The 23062-nt window shown below is 37.8% G+C and overlaps 1 protein-coding gene across 2 annotated transcripts; it reads right to left on the reverse strand.

Annotated features, from left to right (window-relative positions):
- Nucleotides 1-1518: 1518 nt before the first annotated feature.
- DHX36 (DEAH-box helicase 36) lies at nt 1519-22683 on the reverse strand. Of its 2 annotated transcripts, XM_062582234.1 has the most exons (25): nt 22463-22683; nt 22192-22313; nt 21519-21720; nt 20676-20714; nt 19988-20158; nt 18977-19056; nt 18369-18443; nt 18062-18228; nt 17375-17456; nt 16647-16787; nt 15294-15396; nt 13519-13606; nt 11590-11645; nt 11420-11484; nt 10802-10945; nt 10022-10139; nt 9195-9293; nt 7870-8043; nt 7488-7574; nt 6648-6731; nt 6427-6526; nt 6251-6341; nt 4622-4742; nt 3932-4084; nt 1519-2532 (listed from the first exon to the last, which is right to left on the reverse strand). In XM_062582234.1, the coding sequence occupies exons 1-25, from the start codon at nt 22664-22666 to the stop codon at nt 2347-2349; spliced, it is 2952 nt and encodes a 983-aa protein (XP_062438218.1). In that variant the 5' UTR covers nt 22667-22683; the 3' UTR covers nt 1519-2346. The 2 variants fall into 2 exon arrangements, with proteins under 2 accessions (XP_062438218.1, XP_062438219.1); XM_062582235.1 differs by lacking the exon at nt 7488-7574.
- Nucleotides 22684-23062: the final 379 nt, after the last annotated feature.

A 23062-nucleotide genomic window follows, 5' to 3' on the forward strand; every position in this document is an offset into this window, starting at 1 on the left:
GCCCAGATTAGGGAGATCGTGACACTTAATCCGTAGGTGAATATATAAAGGAAGATCCTAATTCTTACTAAGGCTACACCATATCCAGGAAGAGACATAAGCCTTCAGCTCCCTACTGTATGCAGACACCTCCCACACCGCCTTACCAGTATGGGCACCTCCCATTACCGCCTACCGCTCTTCATTAACGAAGGAGCAGGGCAACATCGCCACGTCCCCGCGCTGCGGCGCGGCTCTGATGGAGTCGCGTCCCTCATCAGACCGGCAGCCCGGCCTGGAGCGGGCGGCAGGTCCCACACCGCTCCCAGAGCGGCTGCCTCAGGGCCCCACTCCGCGAAGGGGAGACCTCTCCGGCACCGCCCTGCCCCCACGTCCGGCGCAGCCTTCCCGCCGCGCCACAGCCCCCATCGCCTCAGGCAACAAAGGGGCGGACGCGACGTCCCGGCCCCCCCTCAACGGCTCCCTCGCGCCTCCGCGCGAGCGCCGGCCCCGCCCTCCCCCCCCCCAACGGCCCCCCCAACGGCCCCGCCGCGCGAGCGCCGGCCCCGCCGCGCGAGCGCCGGCCCCGCCCTCCCCCCCCCCCAACGTCCCCCTCAACGGCCCCGCCGCGCGAGCGCCGGCCCCGCCCTCCCCCCCCCCAAAACGGCTCCCTCAACGGCCCCGCCGCGCGAGCGCCGGCCCCGCCCCCCCCAACGGCCCCGCCGCGCGAGCGCCGGCCCCGCCCCCCCCTCAAACGGCCCCCTCAACGGCCCCGCCGCGCGAGCGCCGGCCCCGCCCCCCACCCCCGGCCCCTTCCCGCCGCGCGAGCGCCGGCCCCGCCCCCCACCCCCGGCCCCTTCCCGCCGCGCGGCGCCGGTAGCGCAGCAGCATCGCTGAGGAAAAATCTTCACGTTTAAACGCTCCCCGCCCCGATTCGCCTCTCCCCACCTCGGGGACAAGAAAACGACCTCGGGGCAGGCGGGGTTGTAAAACACACCCGGAAAGGTCACTCTAGACAGTCACTAATTCGACATTCTACCACCCAAAATAGCTTTGCCAGCCTCACCCGTCTCTACATTCCCGTTAGTTAAAAACTACACGGAAGCCTTTCTGGCAGCTGGCCCTTACCGCTTGTAGTTCCGTTGTCTTCTGGATGGGGCTGAGTCCCGTTTCCCTCCTGGGGGCTGTGAAAGGCTTCGGGGACAGCTTTGCTAAGCACAGGAACAGAGCTGCGACACGGACACGGTCCCGCAGCCTCCAGCGGAGAAGTGGCAGCCTGGCTGAAGCTGTAAATAGCTGCAGCTGTGGCTGCAGGTGCAGACACAAGGAGTTGCTGATTAAACTGATCCTGCTTTCTGATCTCTAGTTAAACACCTGTGCGTTAATTTCAGGAGCGGGGCCTTCCCCAGGAGGGAAGCCCTGGAGGAAGGGGGCAAAGGGAAGGCACAGGTTCAACACGCTCGGCCACGCTACTCTAAACCCAAAACAGACACCAAGTTTGGAAGCACTCAAACAAACTATGCACATATAAAATACCACTTTAAAGAAAAGTCTTTTAATGTAGTACTACATAACCCATACACATACTGCTTTAAAAAAGAAAAACTAGAATACGATGAAACCTTCCCAAGCTCACTCCCATCGTGATTTTCATCCAAGTATCATTCCTGTCATTAACTGTTTAGTGTTTTAGTCAATACCAATGACTGATGGGCATGGAAGGCAAAAAAGATGAACTGAATTAAAGAAAGGAGAGAATATTTTTGAAGATTGTTTCTTCCCACAGTAGAAATACAACATTTGTTTTCAAGTTTAGGTTATAATTAAATTACAATTACTTTCTGTGGAAATGTTGGTGAAGGAAACTGCTGCACTGCTAGAATATATATATATATATATATATATATATATATATATATATATATATATACACACACATACACACACACACACACAACAGGTATAAATACTCCCTTTCCATCCCAATTTAAAAAAAAGGGGGGGGGAATGTTTTTACCAATGGCAAGATGACGACAGTTTAATTAAACAGTATTTTAGCAGGTTTTTTGAGTATCTGTTACCTGATAGAAAAAAAAAAAGTTACTGTTTTAGAGGAGTCAGCAGGGGCAGAACAAGAACATACACCAACTATCACTGCTAGCATTGCATTTTCTCTTATTTAAAAAAGCTACACTGAACATAGAATACCATGCATATACAGATATTACCAACTATTCTGAAATAACTGCTCTTCAGTATGAGGGAATTACCAGCTTGCCCTAAAAAGCTTTTCTTCTACCTAAATAAATGTTATAAAACAAAAAACAAAAATGGTAAGTTGGCTTTATCAACACAAATGAAAGTGTGTCAACTGTAGCGTTCATTCTGGAATCGAGGAGCATAGTTTCTCGCACTTTCATTCTCCTGTGTTGTGATTAAGTCTATAATAGCTGTCAGCACTGCTGTATCCCTGGATTTAATATCATTCCAGTCCACAGGGTGTGGGTTTTCTATTTTCTCTTGTAGAAGATCATCAAGCTCTTGCCTTAAATTCTGAAAACAAAAATTTTGTGGGAATGAAAAAGAGAGACACATTTAGGAAACTATATATAACAATGTTACCATAGTAAATTAAATGCCTTTCACATGCCCTTTTCCTAATCTTAGTCACCTACCTACTATTCTAATGTTAACTCATTTCACCATTGTTAATTGCAAGATCAAATGCTGCTTCTCAGAAACCAGTAGTTCTACCTTTTGTGGCAGATAACCATCTCTGGGTGTGGCAGCAACCATATGGTCTGTAATAACCTACATATCCACAAACTGACCATTTCAAGATTTAAAATGTTTAAGTAAAAAAATATCAGATGTGGTATCTCATATCAAACAAGGCTCTGCTTAGCTCCTCTTTCCACTAGAACTTAATAATGCTAGACTGAAGATCCTTAACTTACTGTTTCCACATCCATGTGGGTACAAACTGATCAAGTAATCCTATAGCTTTTGTTATGGAAATCCACACAGACAAAGCTCTTCAAATCTGCCACAGTAAGACATGTTTATAGTTCCTTCAAACAAAGGCTAAGACTCTTCTCTGAAGCTTCTATAGTTTTTCAGTATCCTCTGTGAACCATAGTCTTTTCAGCAACAGTTGCACCAGCTAAACAAGAACATCTTCTCTGTATTCCCAATGCCTTAAGGAGGCACATAGCCTGATTCTCCCAAGCCATGTTACTGCATTGGACACTCAAAAATTCTTAATGTCTGCTTATTTGTTCTATTAAGGCCAAACACATAAGGAAGTATGTTACTGTTTACTTCTGCCCAGTTTGTCAAGCAATAGACTGCTCAGAATATTATTTCTGCTACAACTTTTTAATTTACATTCATCTACAAACCTTCAGTAACTACCTTGTGTTCTGCAGCTTAAAAATAAACCACATATGACCAAAACCCAGAACTCTACTGGACCCACATTTTGCCAGCAACTGAATTTGACACACTGCTTCATTAAAAAATTGCTCCTAGTAATTCTGTAAGATTATTAAGAACAGGGCTGTCAGATTTCATCTGCCTCACTGTAACTGGCATTTTATTAGTCACTACTGAGAAACACTGGGTTCAGTGTCCAGTTATGTATACTATACACAGTCTCCTTGATTATACTTGAATAGCATCACTTGCTCAAATAGAGAAATTCAGCCTTACTTCCCAGAGTCACCTTGTGAGAAAGCCACATACTGTTTAAATGCAAATATACATGTACACTATACAAATGTAAACCTAACATTATTTGAACTACTTACTGGGAATACATTAAAAACATTCGTTATCTTCCTAGAGCAATGCATTAGTGGATATACAGTAATATCAAATACAGAAATCCTCTAAGAACAACCAATGTTACAGTAAGTCTTCCATGTATGTTGTTATTATTAAACATATTTACCTTAACTAATTGTGCTATTCTTGCTGGAGACTGGAAAACAATCCACTCATCCACAGCAATGGTATCCTGATCTTTATCTTTCTGAATGGATATATCTCCTCCAAAGAACAAGAGACAGTATGGAGAAACCTCTGTACAATCATATAAGTAAATCTGCAACAAGAAAAATTGTCCGATCACCCTTTAAAGCCTATTAAAGGATAATAGGCTTTAATAAAATACAATACTTAGCCCTTAATAAAATACAATACAAAAAGTTCCAGAAGATTATTTTTCAGAGTCATTCCTCGATTTACAAAACAGATCTATAGTGACTGAGTTGAAAGAGTTACATAAAAGCAGTATTTGATTAAACAAGAAATCAAACCAATTATTTGATTAGTAATCAGAAGAAAAAAATTGTCTAACGAACTTCTTCCATATATTCAAGACTGTCACACTGGATAAATGGAAAGAAAAACAGCTGTCTCTGTCAGAAGCAGGTATTTTATCCTTAGTTTTATGAAGATGTAAACATCTAGCACAGTTTAGTACATCAGTTGTTTGTGGAACAAAGGAATGACCCAAAACAAGAAGGCTTCAAAAACAAAGCTGGTGCACACCTTCCAGCCCACTGTAACAGGCACCTTCATCCAGCCTTATTAAAGAGCTACAAAAATAAATTACACAAAAATATGAACTTTCACATACACTGCTAGTTCTCATCTTCAAATGATACACAAGCCAGTTATAATGGAATTCTGTCTCTTCCACATTAACAGATTTAGGATGAATATTAACTGTTCCATCTGTCTTGGTGCAAACCTTCACCCTTAAAAGAAGAAAAATATTTTTTGTTTTAAGACTGAAATAAAACATTGAAGACTCAGCAAATTATGTCCAAATGTAAAAAACTCCCCCCCCCCAAAACGCTACTACAATGTTCTACTACAATGTTCTAAACTAAAAATAGAGGCATTCAAAAAAATTTTGACTTCTTTCTTACAAAGATTACAAAACAATAGGCTATATGAATTTTTCTCTCTCTATTTGAGAAGCCTCAATTCTTCACTAAACATATCCCCTTAAAGCAAGCTGTAGTTCTCAGGAAGGAAAAAAAAAAAAACAGCATTCTTTTTCCAAAAGAAGGGCACAGTAACTTACTGTATTTTGTTACACAAACCAAATGTGTAAATGTGGGAAAAAAAGCATAAGCAACTTGCATATCTGAGTTCTTTGCTCTATGTTAAGAGGTGGCAACTGTGGAACAACAGACTTTCAACCCCTTTCACTTTCAACCAATCTAGAGTTGTGACAGTCTTTAACACTTACCTACCTTTAACAGAATTCCACTCAAGGGGTAACCTTCAAATGCTTTGATTATATTTACCATCTGAAAGCACATTTACTTCCCAATGTAATAATGCTTTCAAAGAATAAAAAGAAATCAAGCACAATATGAAATAGTTGTTTTTCTCCCTTATCTCAGAGCTGTAATTCTTCAGCTGTGGGTCACGGAGTTCTCTATGCCTTGTGCACAGAAAGAATATTTTACAAAACAGAGTTAACTGTTTGAGTAAGTCTAAGGACTCCTCCTGTTCTAAACATTTATTCTAGCAAAACGATTTGAACAACAAATCTCTTGCTTAGAGATGATATAAAACTGAACCTTCCTGAGCAACTTGTTTACACCTAGCTCCACCATGTGGCAAAGTCAGCGATACACCACCTTGCATCAAGCTGACTGAGTTTAAGTTAAACTGAGCTATAGCTGGCAAGTACTAGCCAGCTGACAGTCCATTTTAAGTTAGGTAATCTAATTTTGACAAAGTAGAATTTTGACCAACTGTTCTTATTCCTTTCACACAAATAATCGCCTGTGCATTTTTTTAAATTAATTACAATTACTCATAGCATGTTATTTTCACATTGCACATCAGAAAGATGATCTAAACATGCAATCCTTCATTCTGTCCTGCATTAGGAATATCTATATTCTGAGGAGTAGATTGTTAATACTTTGTTCATAGGCGTATATATGTTCTGTTAATGTAAGAAGTGATAATCAGCAGACCAGAGTTGCTGAGCTTGCCAAATAATAAGATATACATACATATATACAAATTAAATCAGGTATCCAAATGGTTAAACAATGTCGCAGTTTCAGTAAGTGGAAGTCAAAAATCCCATGTTCTGGTCTATCATTTGCAGATGAAGTAATTTGCACTGTGACCAAGCTGCACAAAGAACTTCATACATTCAAGCTGTTGCTTTGCCTTGCCAAACAACCTAATGTAGAAAACATCTCAAATACAAAACAAGACTATTCCAAATCCTTACATTTTTCTCTTTTTGCTAAAGCTCGGCCGGATCTTTGCAACTTTTGGATATAAGCCAGCACAGATGACTGCTTTGAGTAACTTCTCATTATCTGTAGAGGACAGCAAAATAAATAAAGCAGTTCTGCAAGTAAATTTCAACTTTAGGAAAAATTTCCATTTCCTTCCACTCTTCACCTGAGTTGGTATTAGATTTGGGGTCCTTGGGGTCTCTGCTATTCACAAATCCAGCTGCAAGAAGATGCTCGGCAAACTGTCCTTTCATATTATGCAGCATCTAGGAAAAAAAAAAAAGGAAAAAAAAAAGAAAACAATGTCCCAGAATGACTGTGTGCCAAAGACTCCTCCCTGTTCCCCCCAGACATAATCTTCTTTTTTCAAAACTATTTAGATGTTACCTGAAGTGTATTTGAAGAGAGGAAATACTCCCAGCAATAGTCTTTTTCAGTTCTGAAGCCACGACGTCTAGTCTCTTCCCAGCCCTAGAAATTAAAATAAAATCATAGTTCAAAAGCATTTAGAAGTGAATAAATACATACAAACAAAAGAGACAGTGCAAAAAATGGGTATCAGTACGCAATGTGACTACATTCTTCTCTAGAAGAAAGAAAGTAAACTGTTTGATTTCTTTGTATATCATATAGCTGGCTATCTTATAAGTAGCAAAATGTGCATGAAAACACAACTTCACAACTTTACATTTTGATCAAAAGTTTTCTTTCTTTTTTTTTTTTTTTTTTTTTTGATAATGAGGAGTGAAATATAGCCAAGTTTTCCAGAACTTTGTCTGTTGCTATTAGTAAGCCTGGGTAGCAACATCATTTCCAAGCACCATTCTCTTCTTAGTCCAGTGAACAGGTAAGTCTCCAATACATCTGTAGTCAGCTTCAGCCTCCTATAGAGGCCAGAAGGACAAAAGTTACTGTCTTAGTGATTTTTGAAGGGCAAATGGAAAATTCTCAGAAAAAGGTTTGACTATGTTCAGCTCATTAAGTATACATTTAGAGAACAGTCATCTTTAACTATTAAGTTCAATTTTCCTGCTCTTCATACACCTATCCACAAGAAATTAGGCTACTGAGTTTGAGGACAAGATTCCTTAACACTAAAAGGATGGAAATTAATGTTCTCTTGTGCCCTAATGTGTTCTTGTAGAAACCAAGTTCTCAGCATTCATTGATCAGACTCTTCCTTAGAATAAAGCATATTGCTCAAGAGCTTTACAGGAAAAAACCTACCGTGAAAGCATTCACCACAGTTAGATGATCACTTTTAGTATTCTTGGACAGTTCTTTTCTTCTTGCATCTGCTACTTTCTCTTTGCCCTAAGAACAATTAGAACCTATAAAATATTCATGACTGATAAGCTATTCTTTCTTCCAGTTCTCTTTTCCTAATTAAAGTACATATACATCAATACTTCACATGCAACATATATGAAAACTAAAGTCACTCTGCAGGCAGAGGCAATATCTGACAGTACATCAAAACAATTACTAGCAAATGTAATTAATGTGAAATTAAGATTAAAGGGCTTTTAAACTACAATATTTTAGTTTGTATTTTAACATCCTTTTGGGTTTCTTAACATATTATGTGTAATTCTCTCAGGAACTTTACCAGAGGAATGACAAAAGGGTCTTTGAAGCTGAGGCTAGCTGCAATTGTAAGTACTGGATCCAAGCAACAAAATAAAGCTCCAAAAAGGATCATTTTCCCAATATGTGGTTCAACTGGTAGTCGTGCTAAATGGACACCCAGTGGAGTCAGTTCTTCTTGTCTGTCCAAAGCATTCTGCCAAAAAAAAAAAAAAAAAAAAAAAAAGTAAAATCCGCACAGTGTTTGAAATGGTGAGGATTTCCCTAAAGCCCAGAAGTAGCCATTGGTACACCTAGAGAACAAAGGGAGCTCTAACAGCTGGAGAACGCAGCTACCTTTAATAACATAAGGTAGGAAAGCAATTACGCAAATTATAGAGAACTAGAAATTTAAATTTAATACTGTCCTTTTTGGAAAGCGGAAAACATCATTAATTGTGTTTCAAGCAGCTTACTGGGATCAGTGTCTTCCTGGACAAAGACATAAAGACTTTTTAAAGACTTTTCAGTATCTTGTTCTCCTGATCAAACTTACTTTTAGACTTCTTCTTTCCCTCAGTATCGCTTTTGTTCTTATTTACTCTGCCCTTTGCTACCATACAGCCCTGTCACAGAACATTTGTCTAAGCATTTACAGAACGCTGCCATCAATCTGAACACTGCTCTTCACCTAAATCAGATGTAGTAATAAATTAAAACAACTGATTTGTAAGGGTAATACCCCCCCGCAAAAAAAAACAAAAAACAAACAAAAAAAACAACAGCACAAACATGTCCATAAACCCTCAGTCTCCATCATGCAAATGATACGCATTTTTTTGCAACTGACAGTACAAAGGGGCTTTTCTAGCTTGTTTGTTCCATCAGCCCCAGTAATCAGTGATCCCTTCCCATTCACAAGACCACTGACATACAAAATCTCTCCCTCATCGGCATTAACTGCTCACAATTAAAAAAGCTACACACACCCACGCATAAACTACGCATCTCAGTCTCTTAACTGATCCAGCAGGGACAGGAAGGCTAATGTGGACATAGCCATGAGCAAGATGCTATGGAAGCAAAGACTTAAATATCTATACAGAACCTAAAGAAAAGGTATGTATGTGTTTTGAGTATGCAGCCCATAAAACTTCACCTACGGATAATGAAAATTACTTCCTCCATTAGCACAGGAGGACAGAACACTGTACAACTCTGATATACAGTGGGCTTGCAAAAGACAATAACGGGGTTCAAATACCTAGACCTGCACAGTCAGAATCATCTTTGGTAAGAAACAGTTTAGTAACATGGCTCTAAATCAAATGTTCCTTGCAAGAAATTGTACATTAAATAATACTTTACCAGCTCCATTAGATGGTTTATGGCTAACATTACAGCATCACGAGATGGTGGATCCATTAGTTTGCTCAGAAAATAAGCAATTCCACCAAGCTTTAGAATCTGGTTGGCAAGGGAAACAAACAGAAAAAAAAAATCATCAAGTGGGTATCTAGTCAAATTGGTATGATTGCAGTAATTAAGAAGAGTTGTGAATAATTCACAGCTTGAGTTAAAATTTCATTAGCTAAGGACTAAGGGGAAAAATAAAAAATTATTAGTGAAGAAATTTTACATATAAGTAATATATGTACTCAATATGTACGCACATGTTATGTTAACAGTTAAGTCATGAACTCCATTGCTTTTAAGTGGTATTTATGACTTCATTTTCAAGAATGAATGATAGAAGAAAAATTCAATACAAATTGGCAAAAAGGAAACCTCATGTCAGTTCTAAAACTACCCTTTTGTAAAATTTTTCAAAGATGTGTCCCATGACACACTGGCACTCCCACAGAAACTCCTCTAACAGAAGGAATGATACTTTTGGAGAAAAAAAAAAAGCACGGTGCAAATTTGTGTTAATAGTTTGAGGGTTTTTTAGCTTTTTAATAGCTTTTATTATAGCCCAGCTTTTATTCATATTAGGCAAAAACATTCTTTTCTTGTTCTATCTACATGCAAGTATACATTTCGAAAACTTTGTTACAATTATTAGCTAAAGCTATTGTACTCCAAGTATATCAGAATTCTGATTTGAAGACAACTCTAGCCTCAGAGCTGTATTAACTTGATCTCTTATTCCCTTGTAAAAGTAAATACATTCATCTGAAGATTCATATACTTACCTTGATTTGTAAACACAGTTCCTCCAAAGGTGTCCTCAAGATCTCTGGTAACTGATAATCATCTAGAAGGCTAGCACGCAGTCCATTGTATAGATGGTAACAATGACCTGGCTGAACTCTGTAATATATTTACATTTTAAAAAGGTACTTTTTCCTAAGATACTGTTATGTTATGACTGTGTTTATTTTTAAACAGAACCCCCCAAGGAATTAAAACTGAAGTGAATTCAACTGTAAAGCCATTTCAGCCTTTGGAAATATAGATCAAACACCAAACAGAAGCTCCCTATCAACTCCTCAAAAAGAGCAACAAGAAGATCAGAGAAGAATACTAAGTCTGTGAAGAACTTACAAGAGAAAATACTCCATGAAGTATTTTGACAGATTTCAACTAATTTAGTATATAGCTAAGTGATATTAATTTACAAGCAATTTTGCTTTAATGTATTGTATCCTCACAAATGAAGTATGAGAAAAAACACCATCAACACAATGAATACAAAACCCCAAAACATGCACAACTTTTATTGCTCTATAAGGAAGAGGGAAACCCCTCACTTCTGAATGCAGTGCAAGTCAGTTTCCCAGAAAAATGGTGAAACTGTTCTTTCAATACAAGCAAGAGACCATTGTGCTAGCATCTGCTTCTGAACAAATGAAAAAACAAAGTAGCATTATCTTTAACATGCTTTAATGTGGCTACCACATCAAAGTTCTGTGTTCCAACGGTGATAGAGGCTTAACACCAAAAAAATTTTCTAACTAGCTTTGTTATATTACCTTCCTGCTCGACCTTTCCTCTGCTTGGCATTAGCTTTACTAACCCACTCTGCCGCCATTGTGCTGATGTTGTTCTGTGTATCAAAGTGAGTTTCCTTTATTTTTCCACCATCTATAACGAACACCACATCATCTATTGTAATGCTGTTTGAAAAGAGAGACAAAAAAAGATGTAATTCCTCATCTTTACAAGTTCAACTCAGAATTTTAAAGAGGTTCAGCATCTCCTTACCCCCTCCCAAATTGTAAACCAATAATAAAAATTCTGTGTTAGGAATTTCATTAAGAATTACATTAATAAGCAGTTCAAGAAAGAGCCTGATCTACTCTCCTAGATCTCGCAGAAGCCGCAACATGGGGTTAAGAAGTTGATGTAAACAGGTAGGTAGCCTGGATTTATCACATAAACAGGTGCAAGTCATTTTAACCATTCATGTTTTGATTGTTAGACACAACTGTTAAAGGAAAATCCCAGGTTAGTCTATAAACATCTCTAAAGATAAACTGTTACAAAATGAATGGTGCAAATATTTTAAAAACAGGTTTATATTTTCAATTTCACAAAATAAACAGAAGTGTTAAAGTATAGCTTTTTTTTCAGGCTGTATAGCTATTTACCTAGTCTCTGCAATGTTGGTAGCAATCACGATTTTCCTTACTCCTGGTGGGGTCTTCTTAAAAACCTGTAATTATCCATTGTCCATTTAGCATGTTTGCCAAAAGCAAAAGCATGTTCATGGTAGTTGCGTAAAGTTACTTTATTACATAACAATAAAGAAAAAGCATACCTGAGTCTGGTTAACAGTAGGCATCAACGAATGTAAAGGTATAATAATAAACCTATCTGAAAATTAAAACAGTAGAAGATAGGGTGTAAGCACAGAAACATTAACTGTACAGGAAAATTAAGTATATTGGATAGAGAAATTATGATGCAAATAAATTCATTGTTTCTTATTCTGAACTATCTTTGATCATATAGATATACACACATCTTTCCAGACTTTTGTCAGCACTGTTCAACATATCAGTATTAAATCTCCTCCTGACTAGCATTTATCTAGTCCTAGCTGAACTGTAAATGTTTTTTTTTTTTTTTTTTTTTTTTTTGGGGGGGGGGAGGGAGGAGAAGGGAGTTGGAAGTCACAGGCGGTATATCACAGAAATATAGATTTATATTCTAGAATCTCAGAGGGATATAATCTGAATAAACTAAATACCAGCTATAATGGGGAATGAGAGAACTGTACTTCTGGGCCAATAACTGCATATACAGCTCAAGATCATTTTTCTGATAATTTATGTTAGACTTCTATCAAGTCTTTCACCACAACAAATATTCACTGCCACCCATAACTTAAGTGACCAAGGCACCAATGAAATACATTATATCTCTAAACCAAAAAGTTTCATTAATTCACGAATTATTTTTTTTTTACCTATGATACATTAATGATTGTATTCCTCTGCTGAAATGGCTTGCATTAATTATACAGCGGACAGGCACATTAAAAAACAAAAACAAAAAACAAAACACAAACGAGCTGGTAACATTAGGCTTCAAACCAATTCCAGTCCTCCCTAAATGCTAGCAAGCCATAAAAATACATGTATCCATCAAAAAGCTAAAATTCCTTTATGGCTTTTTATTTCAGAATCTGTCATTTTGTATTTTGCTACGTTGACTTGACAAGTTTAAGAAGTTATATGAAGTTATGTAGAGTAATTTAGATTTTTAACATCTCAAATTATTAGCTACTCAAGATTAATAAACTCACAAGAGTCAATTTTTCAATAATCCAAAGCATCTCCCACTCACGTTGTTTTTGCTTAAATATGAATGAAGAACTCAAAGCATTAATACAGGTAATAGAGTTGTCTCTGCTAGTAATATTGCACAATATATCAAATATAGCCCTTATTTCTGGAAGCCCCGTAACAAAAAAAAAAAAAAAAAAAAAAAAAAAAAAAAAAAAAATCAAGCATGTTATGATGGCATATACTGGTTAGCCAATTAAACAAGAAGCTTCAGTAGTGGTAAACAATCAGTTAAAAAGACATTATTTTTTTTTCTTGACTTAATTCTAAAAATTCTAATCCAGCCACGATCTACCTATCTACAATCTATGATCTCTACCTATGCTTACATTGCAATACCTGAACACTGAGTGTATGTATCAGAATTTTAGGATGACTGTATCTGAGCAACAGTTAATGGCACAGTTAGGACAAATCAGACATATGAGCTATGCAAGCATGACAAACTAAAAATGGGTAAGATGTTTTAAGAGTTCTACTAATAAAGCTTCAAGAAAAAAAATGGAATTTAAAAGAACTATCAGCAAAGAAGTAGGCAGAAGTGGCTGAGGAACGAATAAAAGAGGAATGAGCACAGAACTTAAAAACCACCCACAACCCCTTTCTACCTAGGATAGAACTCCATCCAGAAATAAGAAAGCACAAAAGAAACAAGATGCAGGTTTAAGACTAATTTCCAAATTGTTCCGTGTTACCCCGAGGAAAACATATTATCATTTGTAGATGAAAGATACTATAGAAGTACAAAAAAAATGCTGAACATACTGTAATTATCTTGAAAAGAAGAGAGGAAAGACAAGGGGAAAAAATACAGTGCAACACCAGCAAATATATGCAAAAGTTAAGAGTTTGCCACCAAAGCTATTGCTGGAATTCCAGTGTAAAATTTTGGGTTTTACCTGACTTAAACATGACTTGTGACATCAAGAGATCGTGCAAAGTGCTAATGTTGTCCCAGCCTGGAAGAAACACTAGAATTGCACCATCCTATATTAAAAAAGGGAGAAAGAAACACACACAGGAAAAACATGTTTATGATCATTTTTTGCACAACATGTAATTTAACTGCCTGTTCATTGATGCATATGTTTTGGATAAATGGCATTTGAGACATCATTGACTCAAACCTGGAACAAAGTTTTTAAGTCTGTTTTCTATAAAAGTTAGCAACATATAATGAAATTTATCTGAAGTTAATAAAAATTTCCTTAAAAACAAATTTCCCTGCAATGTTTTAAACATTGCTTGATAAGCTGACTTGGCAACTTCAGTTGCAATTAAAATCGTGAGAGCAAAACTAACACAATTTTCAAACAGAAAAAACAAAATGCACAACAGCAGCAATTCATTCCTGTTATCCACTGGTTAAATGGTCTAGTATTTGAAGCGTAAGAGATTATTGATATTTTCAACATTCAAAATTCTCTTTAGGAAGTCAGCCAGTGTGTTATTTCCTCCACAGATTTTTGAGCACAGAAATGAATGCGTATTTAAGGTTATGATATAACTCATAACATACATATATTACACTTTGAGAACTGAAGGCATTCTTAACTTCAAATTTGTCACTGCTGCTGGCATAGAAACCTTCTGATAATAATGCATGCAACAGTACTACAAACAAATCCTTTTACTTGGGCTTTAAGGGTTTTTAAAGCATAAGAATCTGATGTCATTGTAGTCCAACATCTTTTTGTTGCTAATGCATGCAATAGGAAGGAAGCTAGAATTTGAAATTTGACATAAATCAAGATTTACTATACTGGGTCTGGTGTAAGTGTTATATTGAATAGGCAAGTAAAGTTCAAGACACTTTTTTAAAAAAAATAAAAAGATAAGGAACAGAGCTGCATAGAATTGTCATCAGATATTTCTAAAGAAAAAGATAAGGCACAATCAGGCATAGTTGTATTAACTAACAGACGCAGCATTTTTCTATAGTTATTCCTCAAAACAGCTTTTACTACGTACATACACAAAATAAAAAAATACTACCTTTGAGGTAGTGTAGAGTAGAGTGCCTTAAAGGCACTCAGTCACAAAAAGAACTAGAAGTTAAATTTATGATTTTATATTACTTTATATCAAATGACTAAGATACATAATTAAAGACTTTGTATGCAAAGAAAACAAATAAGCAAACAAAGACTTTGTATGCAACAAAAAAAAGCAAAAGTTATCAAAAACAAATAAGCAAATAAATTAAATCAGAATCAAATAGTACCCCAAACTTCTGATTTCTATCTTATTTATTTAAAAGACAATCTCTCCTGCGCTGCAAGGAGTCCGACTGCCTTCTCTTGTTCGGAAAAGACCACAAATGAGCATGCCAAATATATTTAAAAGTTTTCCAAGTTTATCATGACTTAGGTGTACAGCTCTCGGAGCCCACAACCCCTATCCAAGAAAATGCTTGGATGTGCGCTCCCATTCAGACAGGGATTAAATCGTATCATTTCAATAAACCTCAACTAACCATATTCTCAGCTTAGGACCTAAATAGTCATTAGATACTTAAAACTAGCAGATAACTTCTGAAAAAAAACAAAGCAAAAACTCTTCTATGTATCTCTATGTAACAAACCAAAATAACTTTATCACCTCTGACATTCCCGATAACTATTGACCACAATTCAGTGGCATCAAAGTATATTGGTATTAGACAGAAATGTACCTCTTCTTCCAGAACAATGTGCCTGATAAGTGCTGCTATAAGGTCAAGGTCAACCTTGTCATCATCCATCATTTCCAAGGCATCTATAGTACTTGCTGAATACCTACAGGCATCAAAATCATGCATATTGACAACTTATTAACATACGAAGTCATGTATCCATGTTTCTATTATAAGGCTATTGCAATTACACACCTACATAGTCCACTACTGTTCAACATATTTCTTCAGAGGCACAATAACTGAAAAGTATTCTGATACAGTATGCTGTGCATCTTATACAATGTATAAGATTTATCTAAGATTTTTTTAAAAAACATAGTGTGTAAGATTTAGTTTAGTGCAATTACAATCAGTTTAGAATAGCAGGTTCAAGAATTTTCATGTTATGACTGAACTGCATTTGGAGCATTTACATGATGTCTCTCCTTCTTGTGGATTATCCAGTATCTGAGCAATTTGAGTTTATCCTTCTGTTTACCTCCTGTGAACACTAAGAGAAGGATATCTCTTCTATTCAACCCTCCATTTTCATGAAACCTAACAATGCGGAAAAACTGTTTCAAAAGCTGTCAGGAAACGGATTGAGAGGAGTATGAATGGAAGAGTGAGGCAGGGGATGGGACAGAGATGCAGCACTGAAGACTTATTCCCATTGGAAAGCAAGGGAAAACTGAGTCTCCCATATTCGTTATTATTACCAAAATGGATATATAAAGTTGCAAAACACAGAAGATATGTAAGACAGGAGAACAACAGGAAGATGCTCTTCCTGGAAAAAGCAACCAGGTTATCCAATTAATCAGCTGTCCAGATAACCAGATCACTAGCAAATTATAGCAATCAAATCAAATGTCTCAAGTGAAAAAAAAAAAAAAATCTCTACTAGGTGCTCAAAACATGACTTACTTTGGTCTACAGCAATATTAAAATATTCCAGGAAAAGGCTTTTGAACAAACACCAGTGCGTTTTGTATTACACTGACTGCAAGACTAAAATACCTAAGTTCTATCATGAAGGAAAAGACTGAAAAAGGGGAGAACTTGAAAGAGGATTAAGGACCAAAGCTTAAGAAGCCCAGTATTACACTGAAGACTGTAACAGACAACATCATCAATGGCAAATGACTGACAGCTACAAGCTCTCTTACAGTTTGCACATGAAAAATTGTGTGATTACTAAAGCACTTCAGTGCTTACTAACCAACTGCATTGGTAACCACATTATTGTTTTCCACAATAGCAACTACCATGTCTTTAATAAAAGCAGTGTTAAAAATACAGCACTAATTTATGTTTCTCAGTTGTGGAGTGCCACAAAATCTTAATATGAAAGAGTATCTTAAAAACAACCTGCCCCGCAGCTGCCTTAAATAGTCTGGCCATCGTTCTTTATAGACTTCCTCTTTTTCTTCTTTTTCTGGTCTGCTTACATGTCCTTGCATAAAGCCTTTCTTCCACCGTGGCCGACGGTCTGTGCTTTCTGGAGTATACCTTTAAAATTAAATAACAAGCAGTTATTTTAAATTTTGAAACTAAAGCCCTTTAAAATGAACTCTACAGTATTTTTCCAAAGTACGAACAATATGCAGCACTTGAACTGTATTATCTAATGGAATTATTGGAATTTTTCTGTAAAAAAATATATATATATTTTTAAAAACAGGCATCATCTCTAATAAGCATAAAAACAAGTTAAAAAGCAGATCTGAACAAATGGAAAGACAAGTTCGACTTAGCAGCCTGAAAAGTTTCTAGCTACTGACCACAAGAACTATTTTTTTCCTGTTTCTATGAAAATTTTTCCACCTCAAGCCAAGATTTCCAAGTTGCTACAATGTAACACCTCACTAAAAGTACCATTCTATTTTTAATTCCAGTAGAAGCTAGTCAATCTCCCCTGAAACATTTTCTGAAAAAAGATGACTTATCAAATACAAGTTTTGTTTTGAAAAAGAAAACTGATTTTCATAGATATTTATGCTGAGATAAGCTTTGAAAAGTATTTTGTTCAGTTTTGCTTAGTATGCTTATCTACGCACTGGTGTTAGCTCACAGGCCAAAAAAAAAAATGCACCTACCTCAACTTCTCAATTACATCTTCCAGAAGATACTCCACCACAGGGAAAGTGAACCCAGGTATGTGAATCATTGGACAGTTATCTATCGAGAAAGTGTAATTCAGTTGTTAAGCAGAAAATAAAACACTGTACTGAAATAATAGTATTCTGTGTAACACTAGTAGGCAATAAGCATTCTTTACTGTTTTTGCAGTACAATCACATAATCCAGTTAAAAAAAAAACAAAAAACAAACCAAAAAAAAACCTTTTGAAAGATGCCAAATATGCCAAATTAACATCCCGATATAATGACCAAACAGAAAAGTACAGGTAGCAAGAGATATATTTTTCCAGTATGTTCACTTGGTTCCAGTTTCAGAATAAAGCCTGTAGAATGAAGAACTAAAAGCTTCACTTTGGCTGCCCACTCATACCACAGTTTCTAAAATATGGTACATAAGAGTAGATATTTAACATAAAACTGCTCCGAAGATAACATTTCCACAATATGTTTAATGACAAACACAGAAGAAACGTATATTCATGTTGAGATAAAACTAAGGAAGCAAAAGTCTTCAACAAAGCAGCATCTATTTATAAAAATTGATTCAATCTCAATAAAAATCAAACCTAAAATTGAAAACTGCATTATACTCTACAAGTCTAAATCACAGAAGAGCAAATTCATAAAGTGCATTTCACCTACCAAAATACTCCGAAAACTTTTCAGCATTTAAAGTAGCACTCATTAATATTACTTTCAGATCCAAACGAATATTCAGAAGATCTTTAATAATGCTCATTAAAACATCTGATTGAAGATTTCTTTCATGAATTTCATCAAGGACTACATGACTAACACTGGACAAATGCCTAAAATAGGAAAGCAAGAAATTACCACATTTGTTTTCAGCAAAAATAAAAAAGGCTAGAAACTGGTAGATAGTAGAAACATTCATTATTCAAGCCATTTGATAACTATATTCAATTTCTTATTAAATAGGAAAACTTACTTGTCTGATTGGAGCCATTGTAGGACAATTCCTGTAGTACAGTATAAAATGGAACCTTGTTTCCTTGGTAACCGACTGGAAGAGATACATTAAGAATTCCTGAGGTCTCTGTATTTTACAAAGCATTTTAAAAGCTTAAAAATCAAAATGTAGACAGCTGTTACAGACATCATGACGCATGCCTCATTCAGCTTTAACTTGCTCGCTTAGAGTTCAATTGGTGGAACAAAAAATTAGGCTGGAGTTGCAGCATTACAGTTGATGGGGAATGGACTACCTGTAACCTGACAGAACATCTTCCCAGACGTTCCTAGACATTACTTCCCATCTGCACATTTTTCTGCTCACTCCAAACTTTCAGCTATTTAAGCTCCATCAATTTACCTATTTACATGCTGCATAAAATACACCCATCACACTCAAACTTTTTGCTGAGTTTCAAAGACTTTATTCTCTACCCCAGCTATTCACAGGAATGTCTTTTGGAAAAAATAGATATCTGAGTGAAAGTACTTGTGTATGTCAAGAATTTTCAAGTATTCACGCTGACTAACAATAGCTCCTAGTACATAGGCAGACACAAAAATTGCTATGAGAGCCTTTCCTACCTCTGTAGACGAATTTGGTATCCTGTACTTTTGCCATTACCACATGCTTCTGCCCTTTCAGCAGCAACTCTCTCAGCCACCTTAAAATCAAAATAGTGCATAAAAGAAAAATCATAAGGGCAATTTATGATTTAGCTACTCATCAACAGGAAATACCTAGAACCTGAATGCAATCAACAAAAAAAAAAAAATTCTAAAAACTACTTTCTCTCTTCCATTGACAGGGGCATTTCCTGGCTGATCCCAGCAACAGGTTTGCAATATAAACTGTATTTTAGAGTAACATAACCAATTAGGAGTTAGCAATAAATTCTCCTAGAATTTCATTACGACAAGCTTCACCTCGTGAGAAATAAATATTACTATAGAATCCTAACCTTCAAAAAAAATAATTACTGTGCATTTAATAGCCTATTTCTTCCTTGCTCATTAATATGTATTTCTAAAGGTCCTGAAACAACATCAGTATTCATTTTTATCTGCACTGTCCGAGTTCATTAAAATCACTGGTATGAAGCATGAACAAGTTTACGGAAAAATTATGCTTACTGTGCAAGTACTCTATTAACCATCAAAACTTATGAAATGCTATATTAGTGTATATTAACAAAATTATTATTTGCAGAAGAAATTATAATAAGACTTAAAATTAACACACAAAAGGCCATCTTAGCTGTTCACTACACAGTCTACAGCTGTGTTCACAGGCTGAATGTTAGTCTCAAGTATTAAATTCAATACAAGCAGATTGGCTGGTAGATCAGTTTCTCTGAGAGGTGTGCCGTTTCTATGCAGTCATTTGAACTCTTTTCAGCTCTTCTTAACTTCAAGAAAACTAGTAAATTGTACACTCAGTCCACAGAGTTTCCCAGGAAGTTTAGGCCAGACAAGAAATGTATTTTTGTTCAATGATTCTGAATAAGGTAACTTCCCCTCCCCCCCCTCAGATTTATTGGGGAAAAAAAAAATCATAAGCAATGAAGTTGCTTAGTCTGTCCAAACAGCACTTACCGAGATGGCGCTGATTCTCCTAGGCTGAGTACATACAATCCTGCATGTAGACCCTTTCCCTCGCTCAATGTAATCATCCAAGATGAACTGAGTAACTTGTGTAGTCTTTCCACAGCCAGTCTCACCACTAATCACAGTTACCCGATTATTGTTTATCAGGTTTACAAGTTCCTGTTTCCAAACAGAGATAAAACATTTGCAAATATTACGGATCAAAACAGATTTTAGAAGGACTTTGACAATTCTCTACTACAGTAAGGTGAACTTAAAAGAAAATCCTATAACATTTGAAAGATAGGTATTCAACTGTTTCTATTAATATTTAGGAAAAAAGAAGAAAACAGCTATATTTGAAAAAGATTACTTAAATGCATCTAATATGTAGAACCATTTCTATGAATACTGCCACCTCTACTGATAAAACTGTATGAGCCCAGAATAAGTTTCCACATATCCTGAAGCAATGAACTTGAGCTACATTCTGGAAAAAACATAGTGGCAGAACTTGTGAAACTTCAGTACTCTTGTATAAAAGATGAGACTCTTAAAATAATAGTAATAATAATAAATTATGCGCACAAGTTTCCTGTTCTACACTTGTGTCTTGCGCTTAGTTTCAATGACATAAATAGAAATCTCTCATTTTACAGCAGAGGTACATATTATTTCAAAGTAAAAATATATTTACCTTTCTCATCCCATAAGAAGGGAGCTTCTCTCGGAATCTCTGGGGAGGGAAAAAAAATATTTATCTGTAAAAGCCTTTCCAACACTGGAATAATAAAACAGATTTCATCTAGACTAAACTAAGAAAAAAAAAAACCCAGCAAATTGTTCAACTAATACCTATATGAACACAAGCCCACTAGAAATAAATACAAGCATGTTTTCAATTTCACTACATTTAGGAAAAAAACCCGAGCAGTTCAGTAGATGAAAAGGTACGTATGTGCATTTACAAGACAAGGATCTTGAATAGAGAACTTGCTTCTGATACATGGCCAAACTTTTTTTTTTTTTTTTTTTTTTAAGAGTCTAATTCACCACTATTAGAACAATATAAACCATGTTTTTAAGAGGCAATTTCTTCAGAGCCCATTTTCCTGCTTTTAGTTTTAGATACAAACCTGGGGAAAAACTCACTTTTCCAACAAGATCTACTAAATAATGTTTATGCTTAAAATTATATATGCAATTCCTAATGCTCTTAGATTTTACACAATCTGAAGTTATCAAAGAAAGTCTGTTTTCTAATCACTGCCCTAATAAACAGGTATGTGTTTTGTAAGAAATTACAAAAGTAACTATTTTAGCACAACTAATATCATGACAACTTCCCAGTAAATAATATGACCAGAAAGTATAACTACTTTACAGTTTATTTACTGGGAAGTTGTCATGGTATTAGTAAGTTGTCATGATATTTTGTAAGTTAATCAACCAGATTAACCAGAAAAAACCCTAACTATTTTACAGTTTAACTTACAAAAGTAAAAGTTAAAAGCTTTCTATTTAACGTGTTAGAAAGTACCTGCATTTCAATATATCTTGGATCAGATTTCTTCTGTCTTAAGTCTTCTTTAAGTTGCTCATCTAAATCAGCATCTTGATCGTTTTTCTCAAATAGATATTCAGCATCTCGATCAAGAAGCGTTTTTTCCAAGATTGGTCTCTGCTTTACAGGAGCTTTTTCCACAGCTGGTTTCACTTTTGCAGGCTGTTCTGGAGTGTGTCTGAAACAAATGCACAGCACAGAAACTTCAAAAAAGCATCCAGTATGTGCCTGGCCACTGAGAAAAACGTGCTTAACCATTCAAAGCAAACTTGCGTGCATCTGTTTTTCAGGCATTACATCCACAAGTTACTTGGCTCCTAGTGGTGTGGTGAGCACAGGGTATGTGGTTAAAATATGTGTAGCTTGAAAATTACCAGTCATCAAGTATTTTACACAACATGCTCATTTGCAGTGGAGAAAGCCCACCCACAAAGCCACAGAACACCTCTAGAAAACTAATACTCAACCTGCTGTCAGAACCACTGCTCTCTATCAGAACCTTTCACCAAAACAGAGACCCAGGCAAGATACTTGTTCAGCTGATTCACTCACTGAATCTAAAACTTTCTGCTATAACTTCTGCTTCCAACCTGCAAGAAGACCATTCGATTCGAGGGGCATAAAAGCACGAATAACTGCGTGTTTTTACCCTTCTTCATCCCCAGACCACCAGGACATGGCTTCTTGCTCTTTCTCGTTTTTACTCTGGACGGTGCTCAGCAGCTGCACGATTTGCTCTTCTCTGCGCTCGTCCATGCGCACGACAGCTCTCTGGCGCGGACAGAGAAAAGCAGCGTTTTTACCACGCACTGAGCACGGGGGCCCCGGTGCGGCCGCCCGCCCGCGCCCCGGCCGCCCCTAACCGAAGAGAACGGTCGGAGCAGCCGGGCGGCGGCGAGCGCAGCGCCCGCGGCCCGCACCTGCTGCCGGTCGCTCTCCTTGCTCTTCTGGCCCTGCTTCCGCGCGTACCACAGCCCGATCTCGCGGCCCTTGAGGTGGCTGGGGTGGCGCCCCCGCCCGCCGCCGCCGCGGCCCCCGTGCCCCCCCGCGGCGCCCGAGGACGAGGAGGGCCGCGGCCCGCCATCGCCGCCGCGGCCCCGCTCCCAGCGCTGCTCGTAGCTCATGGCCGCCGCCGCCGGCACGCAGCGCCGCCGCCGCGGCCCGCCTCATCCGCCGCCTCACTTCCGCCCGGCGAGCCCCGCCCCCTGCGCCTGCGCCTGCGCCTGCGCCGGCCGCCGCCGCGCCGCGGGTTCGAGGCCGCGCCCGCCGCAGCGCCGCCGCCGCGGGACGCGGGGCGCCCTGCCCCGCCGCGGGGCTCTTCTCCGAGCAAATTCAGGTGTTCTGGACGATGCCCTCTCCCAACGGCAGCTGCGTCAGCTGTGACAGCCTCGAGGCTCTCGGCAAGACGCAGACGACAGTGCTTTGTATCTGTACCAGCCTGACAGTACCAACTTCTAAGGCGACAGCGCTCTCTGAAACGTAGCTGGGAGTGAAGCGTATGATATAATATTCAATATAAT

Source organism: Rhea pennata, chromosome 9, assembly GCF_028389875.1.
Source record: "Rhea pennata isolate bPtePen1 chromosome 9, bPtePen1.pri, whole genome shotgun sequence".
In the NCBI taxonomy this organism is placed as follows: Eukaryota; Metazoa; Chordata; class Aves; order Rheiformes; family Rheidae; genus Rhea; species Rhea pennata.

Excerpts from the sequence above, each read along its gene's own strand:
- DHX36 (XM_062582234.1), bottom strand. The coding sequence starts at position 22,666 with ATGAGCTACGAGCAGCGCTGGGAGCGGGGCCGCGGCGGCGATGGCGGG. Across the intron at positions 15,397-16,646 it reads TTAAGGCAGCTGCGGGGCAG|GTATTCAGCAAGTACTATAG; the intron begins GTTGTTTTTAAG and ends TGATGCCTGTAG. Across the intron at positions 8,044-9,194 it reads TAAACCATCTAATGGAGCTG|AATGCTTTGGACAGACAAGA; the intron begins GTAAAGTATTAT and ends TTTTTTTGGCAG.